The sequence below is a fragment of the Corvus hawaiiensis genome, chromosome 26 (assembly GCF_020740725.1).
Source record: "Corvus hawaiiensis isolate bCorHaw1 chromosome 26, bCorHaw1.pri.cur, whole genome shotgun sequence".
Lineage (NCBI taxonomy): Eukaryota > Metazoa > Chordata > Aves > Passeriformes > Corvidae > Corvus > Corvus hawaiiensis.
In genome coordinates, this window is record NC_063238.1 from 32,089,362 (window position 1) to 32,110,026 (window position 20,665).

The 20,665-nt window shown below is 38.6% G+C and overlaps 1 protein-coding gene across 10 annotated transcripts in view; it reads left to right on the forward strand.

The window, feature by feature from the left end:
- The window catches only part of COL14A1 (collagen type XIV alpha 1 chain), a 115,340-nt gene that overhangs the window by 2,440 nt on the left and 92,235 nt on the right, over window positions 1-20,665 (forward strand). For 9 of the 10 annotated variants that reach the window (XM_048286242.1, XM_048286249.1, XM_048286240.1 and 6 more), the window contains exons 2-5: window positions 1,292-1,413; window positions 7,034-7,150; window positions 8,259-8,402; window positions 11,491-11,577. In XM_048286242.1, coding sequence (XP_048142199.1) covers window positions 1,326-1,413; window positions 7,034-7,150; window positions 8,259-8,402; window positions 11,491-11,577 — 436 coding nt within the window. In that variant the 5' untranslated portion in view covers window positions 1,292-1,325. The remainder of the gene's footprint in view (window positions 1-1,291; window positions 1,414-7,033; window positions 7,151-8,258; window positions 8,403-11,490; window positions 11,578-20,665) is intronic. The other variant, XM_048286248.1, reaches the window with a different exon arrangement.

The window sequence follows — 20,665 nt, forward strand, 5'->3', positions numbered from 1 at the left end:
TAGACCTACCAAGTCCTCAGATAACTATAGCAGGTTGCAAATACTCAAAGAGAGAAGGGGATGTAGGTCTTATCTTCTTCTGTTTAATAACGATTGAGGTACTTCAGTCTGCGTTTTATATTAGATAGTGGATGAACCAGTTGCTTTGTGCCTTCAAGACAAGGAAAACATGGAAAGCTAGAGCAGTGATGGTACGTCAGGAATATTAGAGAAAAGGACACAGGAGGTAAATGGGAGAAACCTGAAAAATGGAAATACATAAACCAAAACTTAAGTAAACCTTCAGATGCTCTTTGCTGACAGCAAGAACTCTACTATTAATTATCTTAATTTGTTTCTCCTGTAGAATTTTAACAGGAGTGGACAGCAAAAAAATCTTCTTCTTGGCCCAGAAAATTGGCTAAAACTAGTGCAGTTGAGTGAAGTTGAGTGAAAGACAAATGTTTCTAAGTATGGTGCTAGGCACATGTTGATGTATCTTGAGAGATACTTCTGTATAACTTGAAATCTACTGGAAAGTGTTAAAATACATGTTCAGATGATGAAATTGGTACTGTTTTTAAGCCAACTTCTATGGACAGATAAATTACCCATTCTGCAACTTGCTCTTTGGCACCAGAATTGTAAACCAGCTAATTCACCTAGGAGGACTTCTAGTATTCATGTACTGCTGCATTCTTAAGGGTTGTTTTTTCCTAACTGGTTAAGTTAGTGTAAATGGTTTTGACCATGATATTACCTACTGTAAGTGCAGATAGTCCAACAGAGAACACAGGATAAGCTGAATAAGGTAGAAAAAGGAAAAAGAGAGTAGGCTGTAGAGGACAATGAGAAGAGGACTTGAGTTCCTTCAGAACTAAGTTCTACCTTTTTTAACAAGTTTCAGAGTTCTTTGCCACAGGTATCTTGGTAAGGTTCTTACAAAACTGGGTTGTATAGAGATAAATGTTGTACTTTGTTATCTACAGCTTACTCTATTTCCAATGCTTGTGTATGATTAGTAAAGAATATAGAATTTCTTTTTAGATGGGCGAAGTTTTCAAAACTGCTGAGTAGCCCAAGTGGGGTTCTTTATCCCTTTCAGGTAAAATGTGCTTTGGACATAAAACTGCTGCCAGGAAATTTTGTTTCCACTGATGTCTGTGGTGAATTCCTTTTTGTTTGTTTGCTTTATTTGCTTAAGGTTTTTTTATTTGTTTTGATCGAATCCAGATTTTCCCCACAATTTTCATTGAAGTGTATGCCTTCTCTTTGCCTGTTTAGTAATTCTTTTTGTTCCATGTGTTTTCAGACCTGCTGATACTGTGTGTATCGAGGGGAAGAAGATGCTTTGTCGATATGAGATACAGAGCTGTTTCCTCTTGGCTTTTCTAGCTGTCACAGCTTTTTTCGTCAGTGATGTCCAGGGCCAAGGTAAATCATAAATAAGATGGAGCTTTTCACTCTGATGTGCAGAAATAGACTTTTTATTCCAAGTGCAAGTGTTCACATCTTAGTAGGATGTGAATCCATTACTACTGAAATGAAGCAGGAATTTTGCTGCTGATCTCGGGGAGCAGGTGGGAGTAGAATTATATCTTCATGTGTGCTCTTTGAACCCAATATCTCAAATAGCATAAATACTTGTGCAAATTCGTGTGTCTCAAAATGAGTTATATGCAACATTTTTTTTACTCCTATTTACATGAAAGCACTTATCAGAAATTGCTCTTACTGTCCTCTGTGTAATCAAGTAAGTTTGAAGGCTCAGATATGGTATTAAGCTTGTATGGAGTATGTATTTTTTTCTCTTTTGGAACAGTAGCTGTTGTAGTGCTTATATCATTCCATATTGCACAGATCTGTTAAATGTCACAGACTACTTCTGCAGCTTTTAAAATGAAAATCTCCTTTGTGAGTATTAAAGGATACTGCTGGGATTGTTAGGCTTACATACTTGTTGGATTGTACTGACAGTGGCTTGACTGCTAGAGAAAATTTATCCTATTGCTTGGGGAAGGAGGGAGGATGAATACCAATGAGTTTTTATGATTTCTAAAGAAAGGCATTTCTCTCAACCTCAGATTTATGTAATCCCTTTGATATGAGACTGCATGGGCATAACCAGGAGCAGAATTGGATCCTGGGGTCTTCTAAAGTGTTTTGTATAATGCATTATTCATGAACATATTCAGAGACTATTGGCGACGTGAGGCTTTTAAAATCCTGATAATGCAAGTAGCAGTGTTGTCCAGTCTGCGTGGCACTTGAGTGCTGGGGAAGCATACCATCTTGGATGTTTGGAAATCTGTGAGCATTTTACAAGCCTCTCCCAGAACTTAGGGACACGTGTAAGCTGCAATATATGATGTTGGCGATGTGAGGTGAATCAAAAAATGTATGTTCCCAATGTTCAGTGCATCAATTCTGGTCAGAAATGAAGTCCAGAATGTTTGTGACTTAATGAGCCAATAAAGCAAAGCATATGGTTAGTCCTTTCTCTGTATTTCAGTCCTAATACAGATGGTTAAGATCTACAAAACAGGACTGGGGATTGCGATCCATCTCCAGAAAGTTTTGCAAAATTCCTGGATGTTGGAAAACTGTGTTCTTCTCTGCTTTTTTTTAAACTTTGATTCAATCAGTTATAGTTGGAGTTTTCTCCCTTTAATATCAATACAATGAAATGAAGGTTAGAGAGAGTTTCTTTTCCACAGTAATCACACCAGCAGAAGTTAGAGTTGGTGAATTTATTCTTGATGGATAAAGAACAATACTTCCCTTGTTATTAGGTTCTTCCAACAAGCATCAGCTATGAAATGCTGTCAGCAGTGTGATACTAAGCTAAGTGGACTGTTTCCGTGGCCCAACATGACTGTTATTCTATTGAATGAGGTGATAAGAAGTCTCTATTCCATGCTCACAGGAAAAAAAAATCTCTTGGTATACTTAAAGTAATAAGATGTTTCTCCAATTCGTTCTTTTCTCAAGGTTGCCACCTCTTGAAGTAAGCTCTTCATGCAGTTGTCTAGCAATTAACAATTTAATACAGTTTGTTTGTCTGTTTTAAGGAACTACACTCTGCCAAGGTGTAGGAAGAGCTGGTATTAGTTCCAGCTTGTGTTTCCTTCCTTTGGCAAAGATGCTCAGGTAAATGTGTGTAATGTGACTTCTTGGAAAGGAGAATATGGTTGTGAGACTGAAGCCAACGTGCCTGAAGCTACAAATTATCCTTTCAGAGAAGCTGTGTGGTTCAGTCTCATTTTTTGCCCTATTGCCTTATAAACCACATAGTGCTGTTTGGTTTTTACTCAACAACGATTATTTTTTCAGCACTGCTGTTTCTTCCCCATTCAATATAATGTATAAATACCATCTTTTGTCTACTTATGTTCTTATATAGTACATGAAAATAGAGATGGGCAAGAAAAACACTTGGGAATTTTTGATTTATTCATAAAGTAACTTGCTTTGAGACTTTTTCTGTATTTAAAGACAGAAACTTTTCTTTATGTAGCAATAATTTTCATGTATTACTACTGTAATTGCAAAGTAATTGCAATTTTTAAGTTGTTCAATTCTTATGACAACAGTAAATTGGAAGCCACAATATTTAGTTAGTATCCAAACTCGGACTATTGGATGTCTTGGAGAATTGTCCATAAGCAATTTATTGTATTTTTCCTTTCCCGTAAGAGTTGAAAGCATTCTTTCCCTAGTTGTCCATAGGAGTTATGTGTTTGGAGTGCTTATTTACCTGGTGGCACAAACCAAAGCCTTGAACTTGTCAGTTTTCTTTTGGGTGACTGCTCTAATGTTGCTGACAGCCATTCTCTTTGCATTCCTGTAAAACCACTTAATGAGATCTAGCTACTGATTTTTATCAGTTAACTGACTCAGCTTGGATTAATTTTTTTCCCTTTCTGCAAGAAGTGAGATTTTTTTCCACAGACAATAAAGGTCCAAAGAAATAAAGATATCCTCTTCAGGTTGGTGAATGCATAGTAATTCCCATCAATATTTTGTTGTCTGTTTGAGTGTTAGATTTTTAACTTCCTTAGCTATATGTACTTTTCTATGCCAGAACATTAGTCTTTGCACAACTAAGACACAGTCAATTATCTGTCTAGTGAATAATTATTTTCTTTCTTATGGTTTATTGCTGTGTGGGAATGTCCTTTCCGCTGCACTGCTGCCTTTGATACAAAAAGTACCCAGTGAAAATGAACCAGTTATGTAAAGACTATTCTGGCACAACTTTTCTAGTCTTTCACATTGTAACTCTGTAGTATACAAAAAAACTTCTGGTGATTGTGTCCTTCTTTGCTTGTAAGATCTGTGATTGTTTAAGGGCTCAAATATTTACCTGTTTTGGTGATGGCTAATAGCAGTTAGGCCAGAACTATGCTTCTTTGTTAGAAGGTGCTTTCATAAACTGTCAAGTTGAAAGTAGGATGGAAAGACATGATGGGGAAGGAAGAAGATGGCAGAGAAAATGAACTCTGAAATTCTAAGACATGATTGGGGTGGTTTTTTGTCAGTCCTTGGTTGCTCTCTTTGTTGCTGTCTGCTCTGCTTCTTAATCCCCATACAAATTTACCACTTAATCCCAGTAAAATCTGCAGCATTTTCGCACTTGCATACAGTCATTATTTAAAAGTTTATTTTCTATTCCTGAGGTAAAATAATAAAAGAAATTGTATTTTTGCAAACTTCTAGGTATGATTTGTCACTCTTGTTCATTCAGCCCCAATTTATTGTGATTTATGTATAGCTCAAAAGACACAATGAATCTTGAGAATGAATTAAAAGCTTTAATCCATAATTACAGTCTGCTTGGCTTTAAAAACTTTTTGCCATAGTCTCTATCATGTTTTTACAATTATAGCATGCTGAATGTTCTTGCAGAAACCTGCCTAGCAAAACATTTTGCAGTAGGAGGGCCAAATTTTCAAAGAACCAGTGTTGTATTTGCAGTGATTCCTGCATATGCTCTTGCTGACAGCCTCTTTCTTTCTAAACTTCATGGAGGTGACAGGCAGACTGAAGATCAGGTCTGACAAGATTGTGCCCAGCAACTGAGGAAATGCACGGGTTGGGTGTAAGCCCAGTGCTGCAAATCAGAACAGCTTTGAGTGTGTGGAGTTCATGTGCTGCCTGCTCCTTCTGTCCCCTTGCCTGTCCTCTTGAGCTTGTTCTCTGAAGTCTTTGAGAATGCAGAGGTGTTGCCAAGCTGTTCTTGATATGTACTCTCTCTTCTATGTTCTGGTGTTAAGTCCCTCGAGGAAGAGAACTGCAGAGCCTGCTCTTGGTCTGACAAAACTTGCCGCTTGCTGAATGAGAGGCTGGATGCAAGGGAATACATCTCTTGTATTAAACCTCCAGATTATTACTTCTAAGATCCAAAATGTATTTAATAGTAGATGACATGAAAAAACATGCACCCCCAAATCTCAAAAAAACTACAGCCTGCCTCGTTCCTTCTTTCTTCCCCCAAGCTGCTGGAAAAAGTGGCATGTAGGAAAAAGTAATCGGTTCAGTACAGGTCTTTGGCTGCTGCTGGTGCCAGAGCTGCATTGGCTGTAGCAGGTCAAATGGAGAGGCCAGAGATTGTTGGCCAGCACATTCTGCCTATTGACTCAGATGCTCCATGAGCTGTAATCCTTAAATCTCAGAAATATCATGAGGCTGTTGGTTTATTATACCTAAAGGACCAACAAACTGTGGGTGTGAGCATAGTCAATTAAGAGCAATCTTAGCCCTGGGGAAAAGAAATTGCCACTTACCTGCTTCCAATAATTTCCCTGATTTCTTAGACTTACTAAGAGAAACCTTAAGGATGTAGTGGCAGAGGCACCAAGGGTTTGGAAAATGAAGGAGACTGTTCAGGGGGCTGTGGAGGCAATGGGAAGAGGAGGAGTAAGGCTGGAGGTGTTTAAAGTTTTCCAGCCCTTCTGTTATTCAACCTCTGGGTAGCTTCCCCAGCTGCCTTTCCCTGTAGATCACTTTTTTCTCTGTGAGCCAAATTATATTCAAATATATGAAGATTTCCCCTTGTCAACAGCCTTGGATAGCCCAGACTGCACTGCCAGCTGCTCTGCTGCAGTTCTTCAGTGAAGAAGGGATGTGCCTCCCTGAAGCAGAGCAGGTTTTATAGAGTATAGTCCAGCATCAGTGGAGTTTGACTGAGCAGTCGGATGCAAAACTGTGAAAAACTAGTTTATGTGCAGAGATACAAAGTTGCTAATATTATGGTAACAACATGGGGCAGTTTTTCCATTTGTTTTTGTGTGAGTTGCTTCCCTGATTATCATCTCTTTCTCAGTCATTTCATGCTTTTATTTATTTCACCTGCTGCTTCAGTTAAAACCCAGAAACCTAGGTGATGGCACAATATAAATAGAAGCCAAATTTTACTTACCATCCAGATTTCCCCTGTCTAAGTCTCGACTTGCCCGTGCATGCCTGCTGGTCTTGATGAGACTGAAGCAGTGTTTGCAGCTGCCAGGCTTTGTGCTGCCTAAGCCAAAATTTGCAAATTGGGCAGCTGATGTTCCCTTTGCTTTGTGCATGCCTGTCTTTTCTCTTGGTTATTCTCTCCTCACAAGGATTTGAAAATTTGGCCCTGGGTGACATTAAATATGGGGAAATGCCCACAGTGATGAGAGATAGAGGAGTGTAGATCATGCATATTTTCAGTGTAAGCAAGAGAGCAATTTAAATTCCCATATATTAACAAAGAGCATTTTTTTTACCAGCTTTGCCTGCTAAACTAGTGTCTTAACATCTAACATTGTTTGTCTTTCTGTCCTCTGCTGTTAGGTTGTTTAGTTTGTTTTGTAAAGAGATAAATAAAAGGTCTGTCTGAGGGAAGTAGTGCACCTGGGGATGTCCTTTTACAAACTAATAAACTCATGTATGTGACATTTTAAATAACTCGCATCCTTTACCATTAAAATTTTGTGTTGTCTTCCTATATGTGTTTATTTTTGTTTGTTTAAAATGGGTTACTTTTATTTGAATTTGAAATGTTGTTTTCTTTCCAAACTTGCAGTGTCCCCACCAACAAGACTAAGATATAATGTAGTGAGTCCTGACAGTGTACAGATCTCTTGGAAAGCCCCCAAGGGGCAATTCACTGGATATAAACTTCTTGTCACTCCAAGTTCAGGTAAAATCTGTGTATTCTCTTTTAAGGTGAAAGAACTGTGTTTCTAAGGCTTAAAAGATTTTCAGAGTGTAGTGTCATCCTCCAAGATGAAGAAACTGTGAGCAAGCTTTGGATAATGAAGTATTGGCTGGTCAACAGAAGAGAGATTGATTTCACTAGAGGGTTGTCAGGCACAGAAAATGGGAATCGAATGCTTAAGGTGGCAGAAGTGGGTCAATGCTGGTTATGCTTCATGTGTAGTCTTTGGGAATTGTCACTGATCATCTGTCTTTACCTTTCTTCCAGTAGGGTGTAAGGAAGTCTAGGAAGTGTTCAAGGGAAAGCATTGGAATCCTAATTCAGTCAAGCTGTTAAGGTGGATCTCCCTGTCCCTTATCCCTTAGTGAGCTCTCCAGAAAAGATCAAAAAGAACTAAAAAAAAAAAAGCAATCTTTAAAAATTTTTTGAATGAAAACTTGAAAAAGTAGACCACAAAGTGGCTGTGTAGAGCTATAGAGGTCCTACTTCTATACATTTAAAATCAAATTTAACTACAGAAACAGTTTTAACATACAGCTAAAATACGTCTTTGTACATATTTGTATGCAGTCTTTATATATAAATAGACATAGAAATGTTCAATATTTGTATTTATACATGAGAATTTCCTTGCCCAAAGAAAGTTGGCAAAGAGAGTGTTCAGAGGTGATGTGGGTATGGCAGGATCGAAACTGGCAGCCAATCAGAGAGCAAAAGCCTGTTGGTTTGATGTTACCAAACTTGACAGATTTTTGTAAAATGTGTCTTTTTTTCTTACTTAATGATTTTGCTGGACACCATGGCTGTTTCATGAGGCCCAGATACAAATTCTGATCTTAAGAGTGTTTCTGTTTAAGAAAACTGGTTAGTCTGCCCAGCTTGTTGCTTTTCTGGGATGGTCTCTGGTCTGGCTGTATAGGTATTTCCAAAAGTGGAAAAAGTGGGAATACTTAGGTCATGGTAGAGGTTATGGTATTTTTAAGTAGTTTACTTTAATTTTATGTTTAATTTATTTACGTTTACTGTGCTATAAGAAAAGCAAACAAAGTTATGTATTTGTTGGATTTTTTTTTTGTCTTTTCTCCTGTAGGTGGAAAAACGAATCAATTAATTCTTCAAAATACTGCAACCAAAGCAATTATTCAAGGTCTCATTCCAGATCAAAATTATGCCCTTCAGATCATTGCATTCAGTGAAGACAAGGAGAGTAAGCCAGCACAAGGCCAGTTCAGAAGTACGTGTCTCTTTATGGCTGACACACACATTTTATCAGATATTTAATGTAACTTTTGAAACAGTAACATGTCTTACACAAAGGGGGATGATGGAAAAACAGTTTTTTCTGTGGTGGAAGGAAAATTAAAGCCATGTATTTTAACTGGTATAAGTACAGGTGGAGGCTTGAATTGATTGCATAGTACATTCTTGCATTGGGCTGTCTTTGTTTCCATTGGATTGGCATCCCTTTCTTCCTCATTTCATTAGGAAATTAGCTGGTTATTTCATGGAAAGAATCTTCAGAGAGTGGAAAGAAATTTCTATATTCTGATACTTGAAATATTTCCTTTTTATTAGAACAATATTACAGCTGTGCCAACTGGCAACTAGTTGCTAGAAAGGTTGATTTCTTATTGGTCTTCAGTGGTCAAATATATTTACAAATTTAATTTTTTATATGATCAAGATATGATCTTAACATCTATATCATAGTGATATATATATATATGTCTTATCTGATTTATCTTGATCTTAATACTAAACATGTTAAATATGATTAGTGGAGATTTGGTTGATAAATACAATAATGTGGCAGTGTAGGAGTACAGCTGAAAGCAAACTGAATTCCCTGACACTGAACTTTTCTCACTGTCATTGCTAAATCACCTTTCTCTTAAAACCAGCACAAAACAAAATATTCTGAATACTTGATGTGGTGTGTATCAAAGTCCTTTTAGCTTTTCATCACCACAACTGTGTATTTACTGCCTTAAGTTCTGTCCTGGGTAGGAAACCCACAAAACCACAGATTACTTTAGCACTAAAGAGAAGCCCACAGAAGGCTACAGTAAATTCTATAATAGTAGGTGTAGCTGTATTTTAAATGGCCTTTAGGAAAAGTAGAGCTGGCAACTTGATTTAAAAATATGGGGATTGTGTTCTATTTAGTATATTCTCTTTGCTGTATGTGAAAACATGTACTTAAGGCTGGAGTTTCATTTAAAAACATGATGCCTTGCATGAGTAAAACCAGATACAGTATATATACAAATCCTTTTTTTGCTCTCCTAAGTTTTTTTTTCCTGTTCTCTGACATGTGGCCACTAATTCTTGAGATGAAAAAAGGTCAAATATATAAAGAGTTTTGAGAATATCATCTGGTTTAGTGCATTGGAAGTATGGTTTTAATGCTGTTGAGTTGTAACTGATGTACTAAGAATTCTCAAGCTTACAATAAAATTTTATTGTCAAAAGAGTATTTCTCTTTATATAGCCAGCTATACATTCTTATTCTAGTGCTAGTGTTTAATGAACTAAGATCAATGGGGATTCTTTTCCTTTGAAAATGCAGATGTAAAAACACGTGTTAGATAAAATCTTTGTCTGTGTAAATATTTGAGTAAAACTGGTGTCTTGGCTTTTCTTTCTTTGTGGTTAGAATTTTGATAGTTCCCAAATCCAGAAATCTGTCAGGATGTGACCAACTTGTCTCCTTTGAATATTTTCAGACTTCCGTACCATTTTTCTGGAGACTAGCCTCTCAATAGCACTAGCATTAGAGGAGGCCAGCTCTTGACCTTGCTCTTGGCCTTTTCTCAAAGGAATGCTCCTAGAAGGATAAGCAACAGCATCCTTTTTGGCTGATATTATTCTGGTATTTTACATCTCGTTTGACTTAGTCAGAGTCTTGTTCACTTAAGGATTAAACCCAGACTTCCAATTAAGACCTGGTGTCATTGTGGCATTATCTATAACCCAGCTAATAACCAAGATCTGCCTTGGTAAAAACTGAATCCCCAGCAAGCTTGTGGACTTGAATTTGCTCCTGAATCAGTTTCACAATTGTTTGCTAAAGGCAGAAGTGATACACAGTCACACATGCTGTATTAATAAGAAGAGGAGTCAAAACTTCAGGGTTTTAGTTCTCACCTCTGTACCTGGAGTGTGAGCACTGTAGGTTCTGCAAAAGGTTGTCATACTGAGAAGATCACATTCAGATGTTTGGCAGTGGTTCACTGTCTTCCTTAGAACTTAGTCTTGTGATTGATTTTGGATTGGAACTTGGAGCACTCCTGGTTGATTCAGATATTCCACATACTGTTGGGTAAATTGGTGAATTCCATTTGACTTTGGTTCCACTAATGCACAACGGAATGTTTGTACTGTCTCTCTTGCATAGTCAAGAGACAGATAACCTCCTTTCATGCCCTCACAGTGTTTTTTTGAATGATGTAGCACAGAGAGACTTTGGTCCTGGCTGAGGCTCAGTTCCTGCTTGGATGAATGTCAGTCATAATCCAATTTTACATAAAATAAAAAGTGTAATTATGGTAGAATTTTATTTTCTGTGGAAGATATTCTCCATTTCATTGTTTTAAGCTTTTCCTGGCTGTTGCAGACAGCTGGAGTATGGATACCAATTACCATTCTAAGGAAATTCTGGAAGGGGTTTTTCTTCCCAATATGTGACTTTAGCAATGATTTTGTCAGAACCTTTCAGACTGTTAGTAGAGCAATACTGGCTACTAATGTAATATAGGAATTGCTAACCAAATTGGGTTCTGCTTGGCTGTTGTGAGAGATCTGGGACATAGTAAGGGAGATATCCCACCCACTTGTGGAACAGGAAACTGTCTCAGCTCTGGAGCAGCCTTGAACTCATGGCAGTATTTGGTGCCCTGAATACAGGGCATGGGATCTAAGCTGATTCTGTAAAGAGGATAGTAACAGCTGGCTGATGTGCTTTTGTGTTGACTGACTTGGAGTGGGACTTTTCAGTGCTGGACTTTCCCCAGCTAGATTTGCCAATTTTCTGGACTGTATTTCCAGTGTGGGATCTTGTCTGCATGGGCTTAGGTGCTGATGTCACTATTTGGACTCTCCTGTGTGAAGAGAGTTTTGAGAACTTTGATGATGATAGAATGGGGAAAGGTCCATAAAAATAGTAAAGTCAAAGGGAGGGAGGGAAAACCCAGAAACAGTCACTCATTACCTAAGCGTATCTTCAGATGCTGTGTGCAACTACTTTATCAGGAAGAAGAAAATTATATGCTACTAACTGCATTGTTTCTAGATTAATTGATTTTTCCCCCCTTACTTTACAGTTAAAGATATAGAGAGAAGAAAAGACACAAGTAAATCCAAGGTGAAGGATCCAGAAAAAACAAATGCGAGTAAACCAGCTCCAGAAGGTCAGATCATAACACATATGACTTATGTGATATTCTGAAAATAATCAGCTTATTTATTTAACTTGGTTGTTTTAGAGATTTTCTTTAAGTCAGTACTTTAAATCTGGTTCCCAGTGTTAAATTAAATAGAAGGGAAAACCAGTATTTTCAGTAATATTGGAGAGTTGCTACAGAGGTATTGTTTTTAGTTCTATGCTTTGCTTTGCTTTTTTATAAATTCTAAATACCACCATGAATAGATGAAAATTATTAAAAAGTCATTTTAAATAATATTAAAATTATTAAAAACTGCTTGTACTTCCCCACTGGGTGCACTTTGAGTTAGCTAGTGAAAGAATTGTGTGGGGGTGTGTGTGTACATAATAACTTCATATTATATTGGCTGTGAGACAGACTGGCAGAATTAATTCCCACCTAAAGTCAAATTGATACTATTGTATAATTAGCCATTGTATAATATTATATAATAACTTGATAAGTCTATCCTAGTTAGGCTGTATATATGAAAACATTTGAAACACTTAGAGGTAGGGGGGGAAAAAAGGAGTTAATTCAGTCCCATTGCAAGGAGCCAATCTTCTGGTGAAATGTGATACTGCTTGCCATGAGAAGTTTGTCTAGTATGGATGAAAATCTATTTCAAGCTTAATATACAGCTCTATTTCCTGTTATTCTAAAATTTGAATAGCATCTTCTTTATGAAGTAACCCCAACAGTGATTATTCCCTTCAGTGGTTATTTATGGTATACAGAACAAGCACAGACAAGAAGAGCTTGGAATGACCTTAAATAGTCTCTCTGTGAATAAGCTGGACAGTTTCAAGGATCCCATTTTCCCCTTCCATTTAAATCTGTCTCCAGCGATGCAAGTATCAAAGACCTCACCCAAAGCTTCTTGAAGCCCATGCAAATTTTTCTTCGGTGGGTTTTTATTCTTACCACACATGGTTGTGTCATGTTGTATTTATTAACACTATGCAAGTTTGTTTCCATACAGCATTTCTCAAACAAAAGCACCCTGGAATTCCAGTGGGTTCATTGGAAGAATGTTAGTGTTTGCAACACTAAAGAGACAAGTTGTACCTGCTAGCACATGACAGGGTAGTGGATAGGTGATCTTTCCTGCATCGTGTCTAGAGAAAGGCTGAGTTGGAAGAAATGACAGAACTAGAGAAGGAAAATGTTATTTGCTTTCTTAATGAAGGACAAGTGAAAAAAGTTGAAGGAGGGAAAACTGGGCCTGTACTTGGAAAAAGTTGATTAAATGCAGACAGAGGAAAGTGTCTGCCAGACTACAGGAGAGAATTTATCCTTTTGTCATGGAGTAAGGGCAAAAATACAATTGGTGAGAGGAGCTTGGATCTGCAGTCTCTCTCTTTTTAGGATTCATGTTTACTCTTGAAGTCTTTAGCTTAGTCACCTTCCTCCTCCCTGCACCAGTTTTACTCACTTGAACTTTGTCAGTTGTATCAGGGCAGTTTGTATTAGAACAAAATACATCTCCATCCAGAACTTGTGAAAAGATACTGCCTTACACTTACTGTGGCAGGTTTTACTTGAAAACTGGGGTATGCATTTGAAACAAAGGCAAAACTTACAAACTTCTTGATCAGCAAGCCTGAGCATAAAAAAGAAAATATTATGCTAGTTTTTATAAATTCTTGAATTTGTTTAGCCCTGTTTCCAACTCAGCTATATGTTATTGTAAAGTAACAGACCTTTTTCCTCCAGTCTAACTATCGCATATTTCTTTGCTTTGCGCAATATGATGATTATTCAAAGTGATGGAGGTTCCAAATGAATGACTTCAGTGGGAGTAGGGTGAGATTCCAAGTGAAAACATTGGGCAAAAATAACAGCATCAGCAAAAAATGTGTAGTTGTAGAAATGTGTAGGGGTAGAAGTGAATTCAGAACTGATACACAGGCAGTAATGGTACCAAAAGTTTCCTAGTTTAATATATAAAGACCGTTCCACCTCAAATTGAAATCAGATCAAAGAAATAAGGAACAGTCTGAAATAAATGGATTAAAGAAATAAGTGCAAAATTTTATGGCGAAACTATGAATAATAACTTGATCCTCTGCAGATGTTTGACAGGAAATTATTTGAGTACGACCAAATGAATCCAGGCCAGCAGTTAATTGGTTTCATAACCATTTAGTGTATGGCTAAATTTGATGGGCTTAATAGCAACCCTGATACATTCTTGTGGCTGTGGTCAAGTTGGTTAGACTTGGGAGCTAACAGTACAAAAGAAATTACTAGAATCATCGAATCATTAGGGTTGGAAAAGACCTGCAAGATCATAAAGTCCAATCTTTGACCTTATACCACCATGTCCACAAAATCATCTCATGAAGTGCCACATCTGTTCAGCTGTTGAACACTTCCGCGGATGGTGACTGCACCAATTCCCTGGGCAGCCTGTTCTCATTCTTACCCTCTCTTGCTGTGATGAAATTTTTCATAATATCCAATCTGAATCTTCCCTGGTGCAACTTGAGGCAATTTGCTCTTGTCCTGTCCCTTGTTACCTGGGAGAAGAGACTGACCTCAGCCTGGCTACAGCCTCCTTTCAGGGGGTTGTAGAGAGTGATAGGGTCTCCCATGAGCCTCCTTTTCTCCAGGCTAAACACCCCCAGCTCCCTCAGCTGCTCCTCATCAGACTGGTGCTCCAGACCCTTCACCAGCTCTACTCCCCTTCTCTGGACTCGCTCCAGCCCCTCAATGACTTTCTTGTAGTGAGGGGCCCAGAACTGGACACAGGATTTGAGGTGTGGCCTCAGCAGTGCTGAGTACAAGGGGACAATCCCTGCCCTGGTCCTGCTTGCCTGCAGGCCAGGATACTGTTGGCCTTGTTGGCCATCTGGGCACACGCTGGCTCATGTTTAGTCACAGTCGACGAGCACCTCCAGCTCCTTGTCCAAGGGCAGCTTTCCAGCCACTGTTCCCCAGCCTGCAGCACTGCATGGGGTTGTTGTGACCCAACACACTTGGCCTTGTTGAACCTCGTACCATTGGCCTTGGCCCATTGATCCAGCCTGTCCAGATCCCTCTGCAGAGCCCCCCCTACCCTCCAGCAGATCAACACTCATGCCCAGCTTGGTGTTGTCTGTGAACTTACTGAGGGTGTTATTAACATGTTTTTATAAAATTTTTTAAATCTTTTTGATGGCAGCCAGGTTGAATTAGGTAGAATAATATCTTACCTGAGAACAAGAGCAATCTTTGCCCCGAAAGAAAAATTGAAAACAACCATTGTCCAGATTATTGTTGTCAGGGGTTGTGGCTTCTGCTCTTGAAGTGAAAGAGTTTCATAATTCACCAGTTATTAGTGTCAAGTTTTGATGTAAAGAAGTGCCTTCTGTGAACATCTGCCCCACTTGTTACGTAAGGATGCTTATTGGCATTAGTAGGCCAGAAAATCCAAAATCATTGTTTTGGGACAAAACTAATAAAGCACAGCAATGTACTTGTCAGTGAGTATGAAAATCATGTGAACTCTTTCAATATTACAAGTTTGTGCATTATGATAAGTTATGTATCCTGCTGATTTTCCTGAAAGTCACTACAGGCACATAATCGTATAAACTTGTTGTTTATAAATTCTTAGCTAATATACCTTCTTCAGGGTCACACAATAAACCCCAGAAATTTCTCTTTCAATTTCAATGGGACAAAGATTTCACCACAACCCTTCTTCTCCTATAAGCCAGCTCTTTGCTAAGAAATGCAACATGTAAATACCTGTACTCATGATTCTAGGTAGTTCCAGAGCATCTCACTCTTATTTTCATCTGTGGTTTGGAGCACTGATTATGTAGTACTGTCCACTATTTAATTACCAACTGTCTAATACTCTGAGCTGTGCTGGGAGGTGTAAATGCCTTCTCCTGAACTCCCAAATCTACTTTCTTCTTCTGTCCTCAAATTAGATTGTTATGAAGGTTTTCCTCTGTCTTTATGGAACTCTGTCAACAGCTTGTGTGGCTTGCTAGAAATTTTTCCAGCAGCTTCAGCAACCTAGACTAAAATTTTCCATCTATTCTGTCCTACTCATTCAAGTAGTTTAAAAAGATTTACTCCTTTCCTGCTGTAAGTATTGTGCTCTTATCACAAGCAAACCTCCAGCGCATATCCAGTAATGTCATGGTGCCAAATTAATTCAGGCTTAATGTCTAGCACTCATCCATCAAATGTTCACTTTATATTTGATTTCCAGAAACTTTCTGTAACTCTTCTGCATGACCACTTTCAAGTCTTGAATCTTCTTTCTATGTTTTTGAGAACCTGTCATTTTTCAGCTTAGTGATTTATCACTGCTGTGCACACTCATATTAATAATGTAAGAAGCCTTTTCTCTTTCTGTCTGTTAAGAAAAAGCTCACAGACACAGCTTCTTTCAGCACGCACTGATATTTGAGTACTTGTACCCTGGCTTCTCTCCAACTCCCTCGTGTACAAAGCTCTTTTCTGTACAGCGACAGGGGTTAATACATTCTGTGCCTTCTCAGATGTTTTATAGTTTCTCAGAGAGCCTCTATGAGTGATTGTCTAATCAAATCCCTTTGGGGAGGGGAGAATCACTGTGTTTTGACAATATCCTCTGGCAAATAAATGAGTATATCTTTTTCTGCAGAGCATTTCTCCATGTATCTGAACAGGATTTAGTTACCCATTTCAATATAAACAACAAAACACTGAGGCCAGTTTTGGCTGCATGCGTTTTGACTTGATTGTGGGGGTTTTTAGTTGAGAGGTGTGGTGGCTTAGTATAGGCTAGCAGCCAAACTCCCACCTAGCTGCTTGCTCATTCCTCTCCCCAGCAAGATGGGAGAGAAAAGAAGAACAGGAATGAAAGAGTTCATAGGTTGAGATAAAGACAGGGAGACTGCTTGCCAGTTACCATGGTAGGCAAACAGAGTCAAGTGGGGGAAGATTTAATTTATCCCCAGTTAAAAAATTTGCTAATGTGGGTAGTGGTAAACAAAAGAGACAAACATTAAAACAACAACTTTCCTTCCCATTTTCCCAGGCTCAGCTTGACCTCCTCCCAGACTCCTCTCCTCCTCCCTTGTTATCACTGCAAGTTACACTCAGTCCAAGTCCCTTCAGAGAGGAAGCAAGTGGTGCAAAAGGGGTGTTCAGAGGCTATGATCAGGGCCTAGTGCTTTCTCTTTGCCCTTCCTTTCTTCTCATACCTTTCTTCTCCATGTATGTCATTCACAGGCTGCAGGGAATATCTGCTCTCCTCTGACCTAGGAGTTCCCTATACTGTTTCTCACTCTTTTTTCCCCCCTCCTCCTCTCTGTGCTTGGAATTTTTTTGTCCTTTCTTAAATATGTTTTCCCAGAGGTGCCACTGCTTGTCCATGGACACTTGGCCTCTTCTCAAAGAGGCCGCCCCTGCAGCCTCTGTCCTGCCAAACCTGGCCACAAACACTCAATACCAAAGGTGCTCCATTAGTGCTTTACTGGAGTAAAGAATTTACACAGATACAGAATTAACCTTTCCTGTTTGGAAATTCCCTTACTCAAATCTCAAATCAAGATGAATTAGGACAACATAGAGCATGTATGGGTACGATTTCTCTTCTGAATCAGGTGTAGCAGGATAAGCCTTACCCAGTCTGTAGACATTCAAACAATGAGAATGTTTGAATGTCTGTAAAAGACTGTGATTTATATATGACAATGTTACAGTTACTTTCTCATTGCAAAGCGTGTGTAATATAGTCACACAGTAGGTATGACTGGAGAGGGAGGCCAGGGATCTTCACTGCACAGCACAGAACACAGTGGTTAGTTCAACCTTCCCAAATGAAAATCGTGTTTCACCCCAGAGCAAGTCCGTTAGGGGCAGGTGTGGTTTTTTCACTGGTTTCTATGAAAATCCAGTGCTTGGTGCTGAGCTAAAGTACCTGGGGGAACTGCAGCTTTTTCAATCCCTTAGGTGCCTCTTTCTGTTGGGAGTCACTTTTACCAGATGCCAGGAGCCAAACTGGTAGGACATTACTTGAGCTCTCTGAGCTGGTGGGGAGCCAACAGGAAGGTCTGAGAAAATGGGTGTTGCCATCCTGTTCCTTTGTTCCTTGCCCAAACAGAATATAGAGGAAGCTCTAGGAGAAACTGATTCACAATAAAAGCTAGATCTGAGTTTCACATTGTGGAAGACTGGGACCAGCAGGCAGAAATTTGGAACAGAGAATTTATAACTAATCTATTGTCCATGAGTATGGGAAGGACAAGTCAGCAATGGAAAATTTAGGTACTGGGTGAGTGAAAAGTAGCATAGAAATTGTAGTGGGCTTTAGAGATAGAAAAGCAGAAACTCTGTATAATGAGCTGTGTAATGCCATACCTTGTCTGCTACAGAGAATAATAGGTGCAGATGTCAGGTTACATTGTATGTAAGTAATATAACCTGAACTAATGTTAAAAACAGTGAATAGTGGCTTCATGTGCCTTGATCAATATTTCTGCATTTGTATATTAATTTAAATTAAAAAGTTTCTGAGGAAGAGGTAAAAATTACCTTTAAGGAGAAACAAATGTTTCTTTTGAAAGAATTTAATATTATTAGTGACCTTTAGGGAATTTAACATTGTTACTGATATTATTTTTATTATTATTATGCACACAGAAATATACATAAACAAGTTATACATATAATGAAGAATAGATGCTCATTCAGTCACAGCTGCTTCTGAAACATGCTGTTTCCACTCTCCTTGTTTTTTCTTCACTACTCAGTGCTGCACAGAGAAGAGATTTTGGTTGTATACTAAATTTTGAGGTTTTACCACTCTTAGGGTTTAGTATCATAAAGTGTCCTGGAAAGAGGCCTGAAGCCATCTGTCATGTGATACTTACCTGCTAAGTAGTAATAACTATGCCTGCAGTTTCTTTCAGGTGAGTGTGATCTGCCAGTGCTCAGTTGCCTGCAAAAACTGTAGATATATCCAAAGTTATTATGTTTTGTGGTAGGATAGTTTTTGATAGTTTTCTTGAACTTTCTGATGTATTTTACATTATTAGGTTTTTTTATTAGTTTTTTTATTAGTAATTTACATTACTTGTACAATCTTTCAATGTAAATGTTTCTGAATGATTTTTTTTTCATAATGTATTTTTCATTCAGTGCTATGCACCTATCAGATAATGCGAAAGTCATATCCTTCCTCAAAATGCTATGGTATACTTGTCTGAGGTTTCTATTTTAATAGCTCTTGCAGTGAGGTGGAATCAGACTTCTTACAGTGATAGATATGAGAGGTGCGGTAAGCTTAAAAAATATACTGATTTGCATTCTTCTTTCAACATTCCTACTACATTTGATGCAAATGAGATTTGACGTTCACGTTATAGCTGTTGAATGGCACTACTTAAGCAGAGTAGGAAAAATCCACAGAGAGTTATATTAAGATACTATTCAGCAGAAGAGACTAATTATCTAATTTATTAACTTGTCTGTTTAGTTAATGTCAAATGCTTCAGTAAGTATTGCTAGACAGTGTGAAATGAGTGCTATGAGGTATTTGACTAAGCCACAGGAATGAATACCTTCTGAACTTCTGCTCCATTGGCAGTGTTTCATAGTTTTACTCACTTCATCCTGGCTAATATAACTGCAAATGCTGGTTTTAGTCATGATGTTTTTTGATTTTTTGTATTACTTGCTGAACTCCTGGGCTATGGAACTCATTAACTGTGTCTTTACACAACCTATAATTTGACTTACTAGCAGGGTTTCCTTGAGCTTTCTGGAGGACACTTTAGGTCTTGAGTATGAGCAGCAGAAGAAAAAAATGCTAACTACGCTGCGTGGGCATTTTCCCCCAGTGCCATTGTGTTCTTCCTAAGCAGTCTTTGTCTTTTCTCAGCTTTTGCACATTTTTCTGCTTCTGCAATCTGAGGGTAAAAGCAAAGTTTATTGGAAAGTACTTGGCTCTTCCACTTTGAATACTGTTTCTCTATCTTGCTTTGGGGACCACTGAACCTTTTAGCCCAATGCCCCAGCTCCAGCCAGTAGCAAGACTGAGCATGTAGTCCCAATAGGCCTGGGGCGATCAAGCGCAGGGCTTGGCCAAGCAAGTACTAATCAGCCATTTGTGCAGATGGAACTGGTCCCCTTGATGCCTTTATTGTCCTATTTTCCCATGTGTGTTCTTCCCCAAACTACCTTTCAATGTTTTTGGTTCCTCTCCTAAACATACGCTATTAGATCTTGTACAATACCCAGGTACTCATTCCTGTATTCCCTGTCTCATTACCCCCTAAGCAGTGACCCACCAGTCTGAACCATACAGACCATGTTATGAAGTAAGTAGAAGTTACCAAAATGTGTTGCTGATCTCGGAAGATGCTAGCAGGATGAAACCTGTGTACTTACTGTTTAGTTTCTGTGTCTATGCTGGAATTACACAAGAGGCAAACACAAAGTTCCTGTATACCTTTTGGTTTTTTTTGTTCCAGTGCAGTGCAATGTAATACTGAAGGGGTGCTTGAATTAGATGCAACAAAGTTTACTTCAAAACTAATAGCAGTGCAGCGATACTCTTCAGTACAGCACTCTCCCTGGTGAATGCACTTGCCTACTCAGAAGTAGCTAGCTCAAGGTCTTCTAGCTTATCCTTCATTCCAAAGTGTAGAGATAACCCTGGCCATTAGTCTTTCGCATCAGTTTCTTAATGCTGCAAAGTGGGAACAATGCCTGCTTTGGAGATATGTTAGGTTATTTAAACCTGGTGGAGTACTTCTCTATGATAGGTTTCATTTTTGGACATTTGCAAATGAAAGCCTGCATCAGAAAATAGTGAAGTTTAGAACTATTAATTGCATTTGTCTAAATGCTAGGCTACTGCCTACATTTCCGTAAAAGATGTCTGTACATAATACTGAGGCTTGAATATTCCCCCTTTGCAGTGTCTGTAGAGAGTTTGTGGATGCATTACCTTGTACATGGATGAAACAGGATGCACATCTACTGTCATTAGCTGCCTCACGCCTGAAGGCATGTGCTCTGGGCGGGCTGTTACTTCAGGATTTTTTTTCAGTTCAGTTCTGGGCTTACCATCTTGACAAAT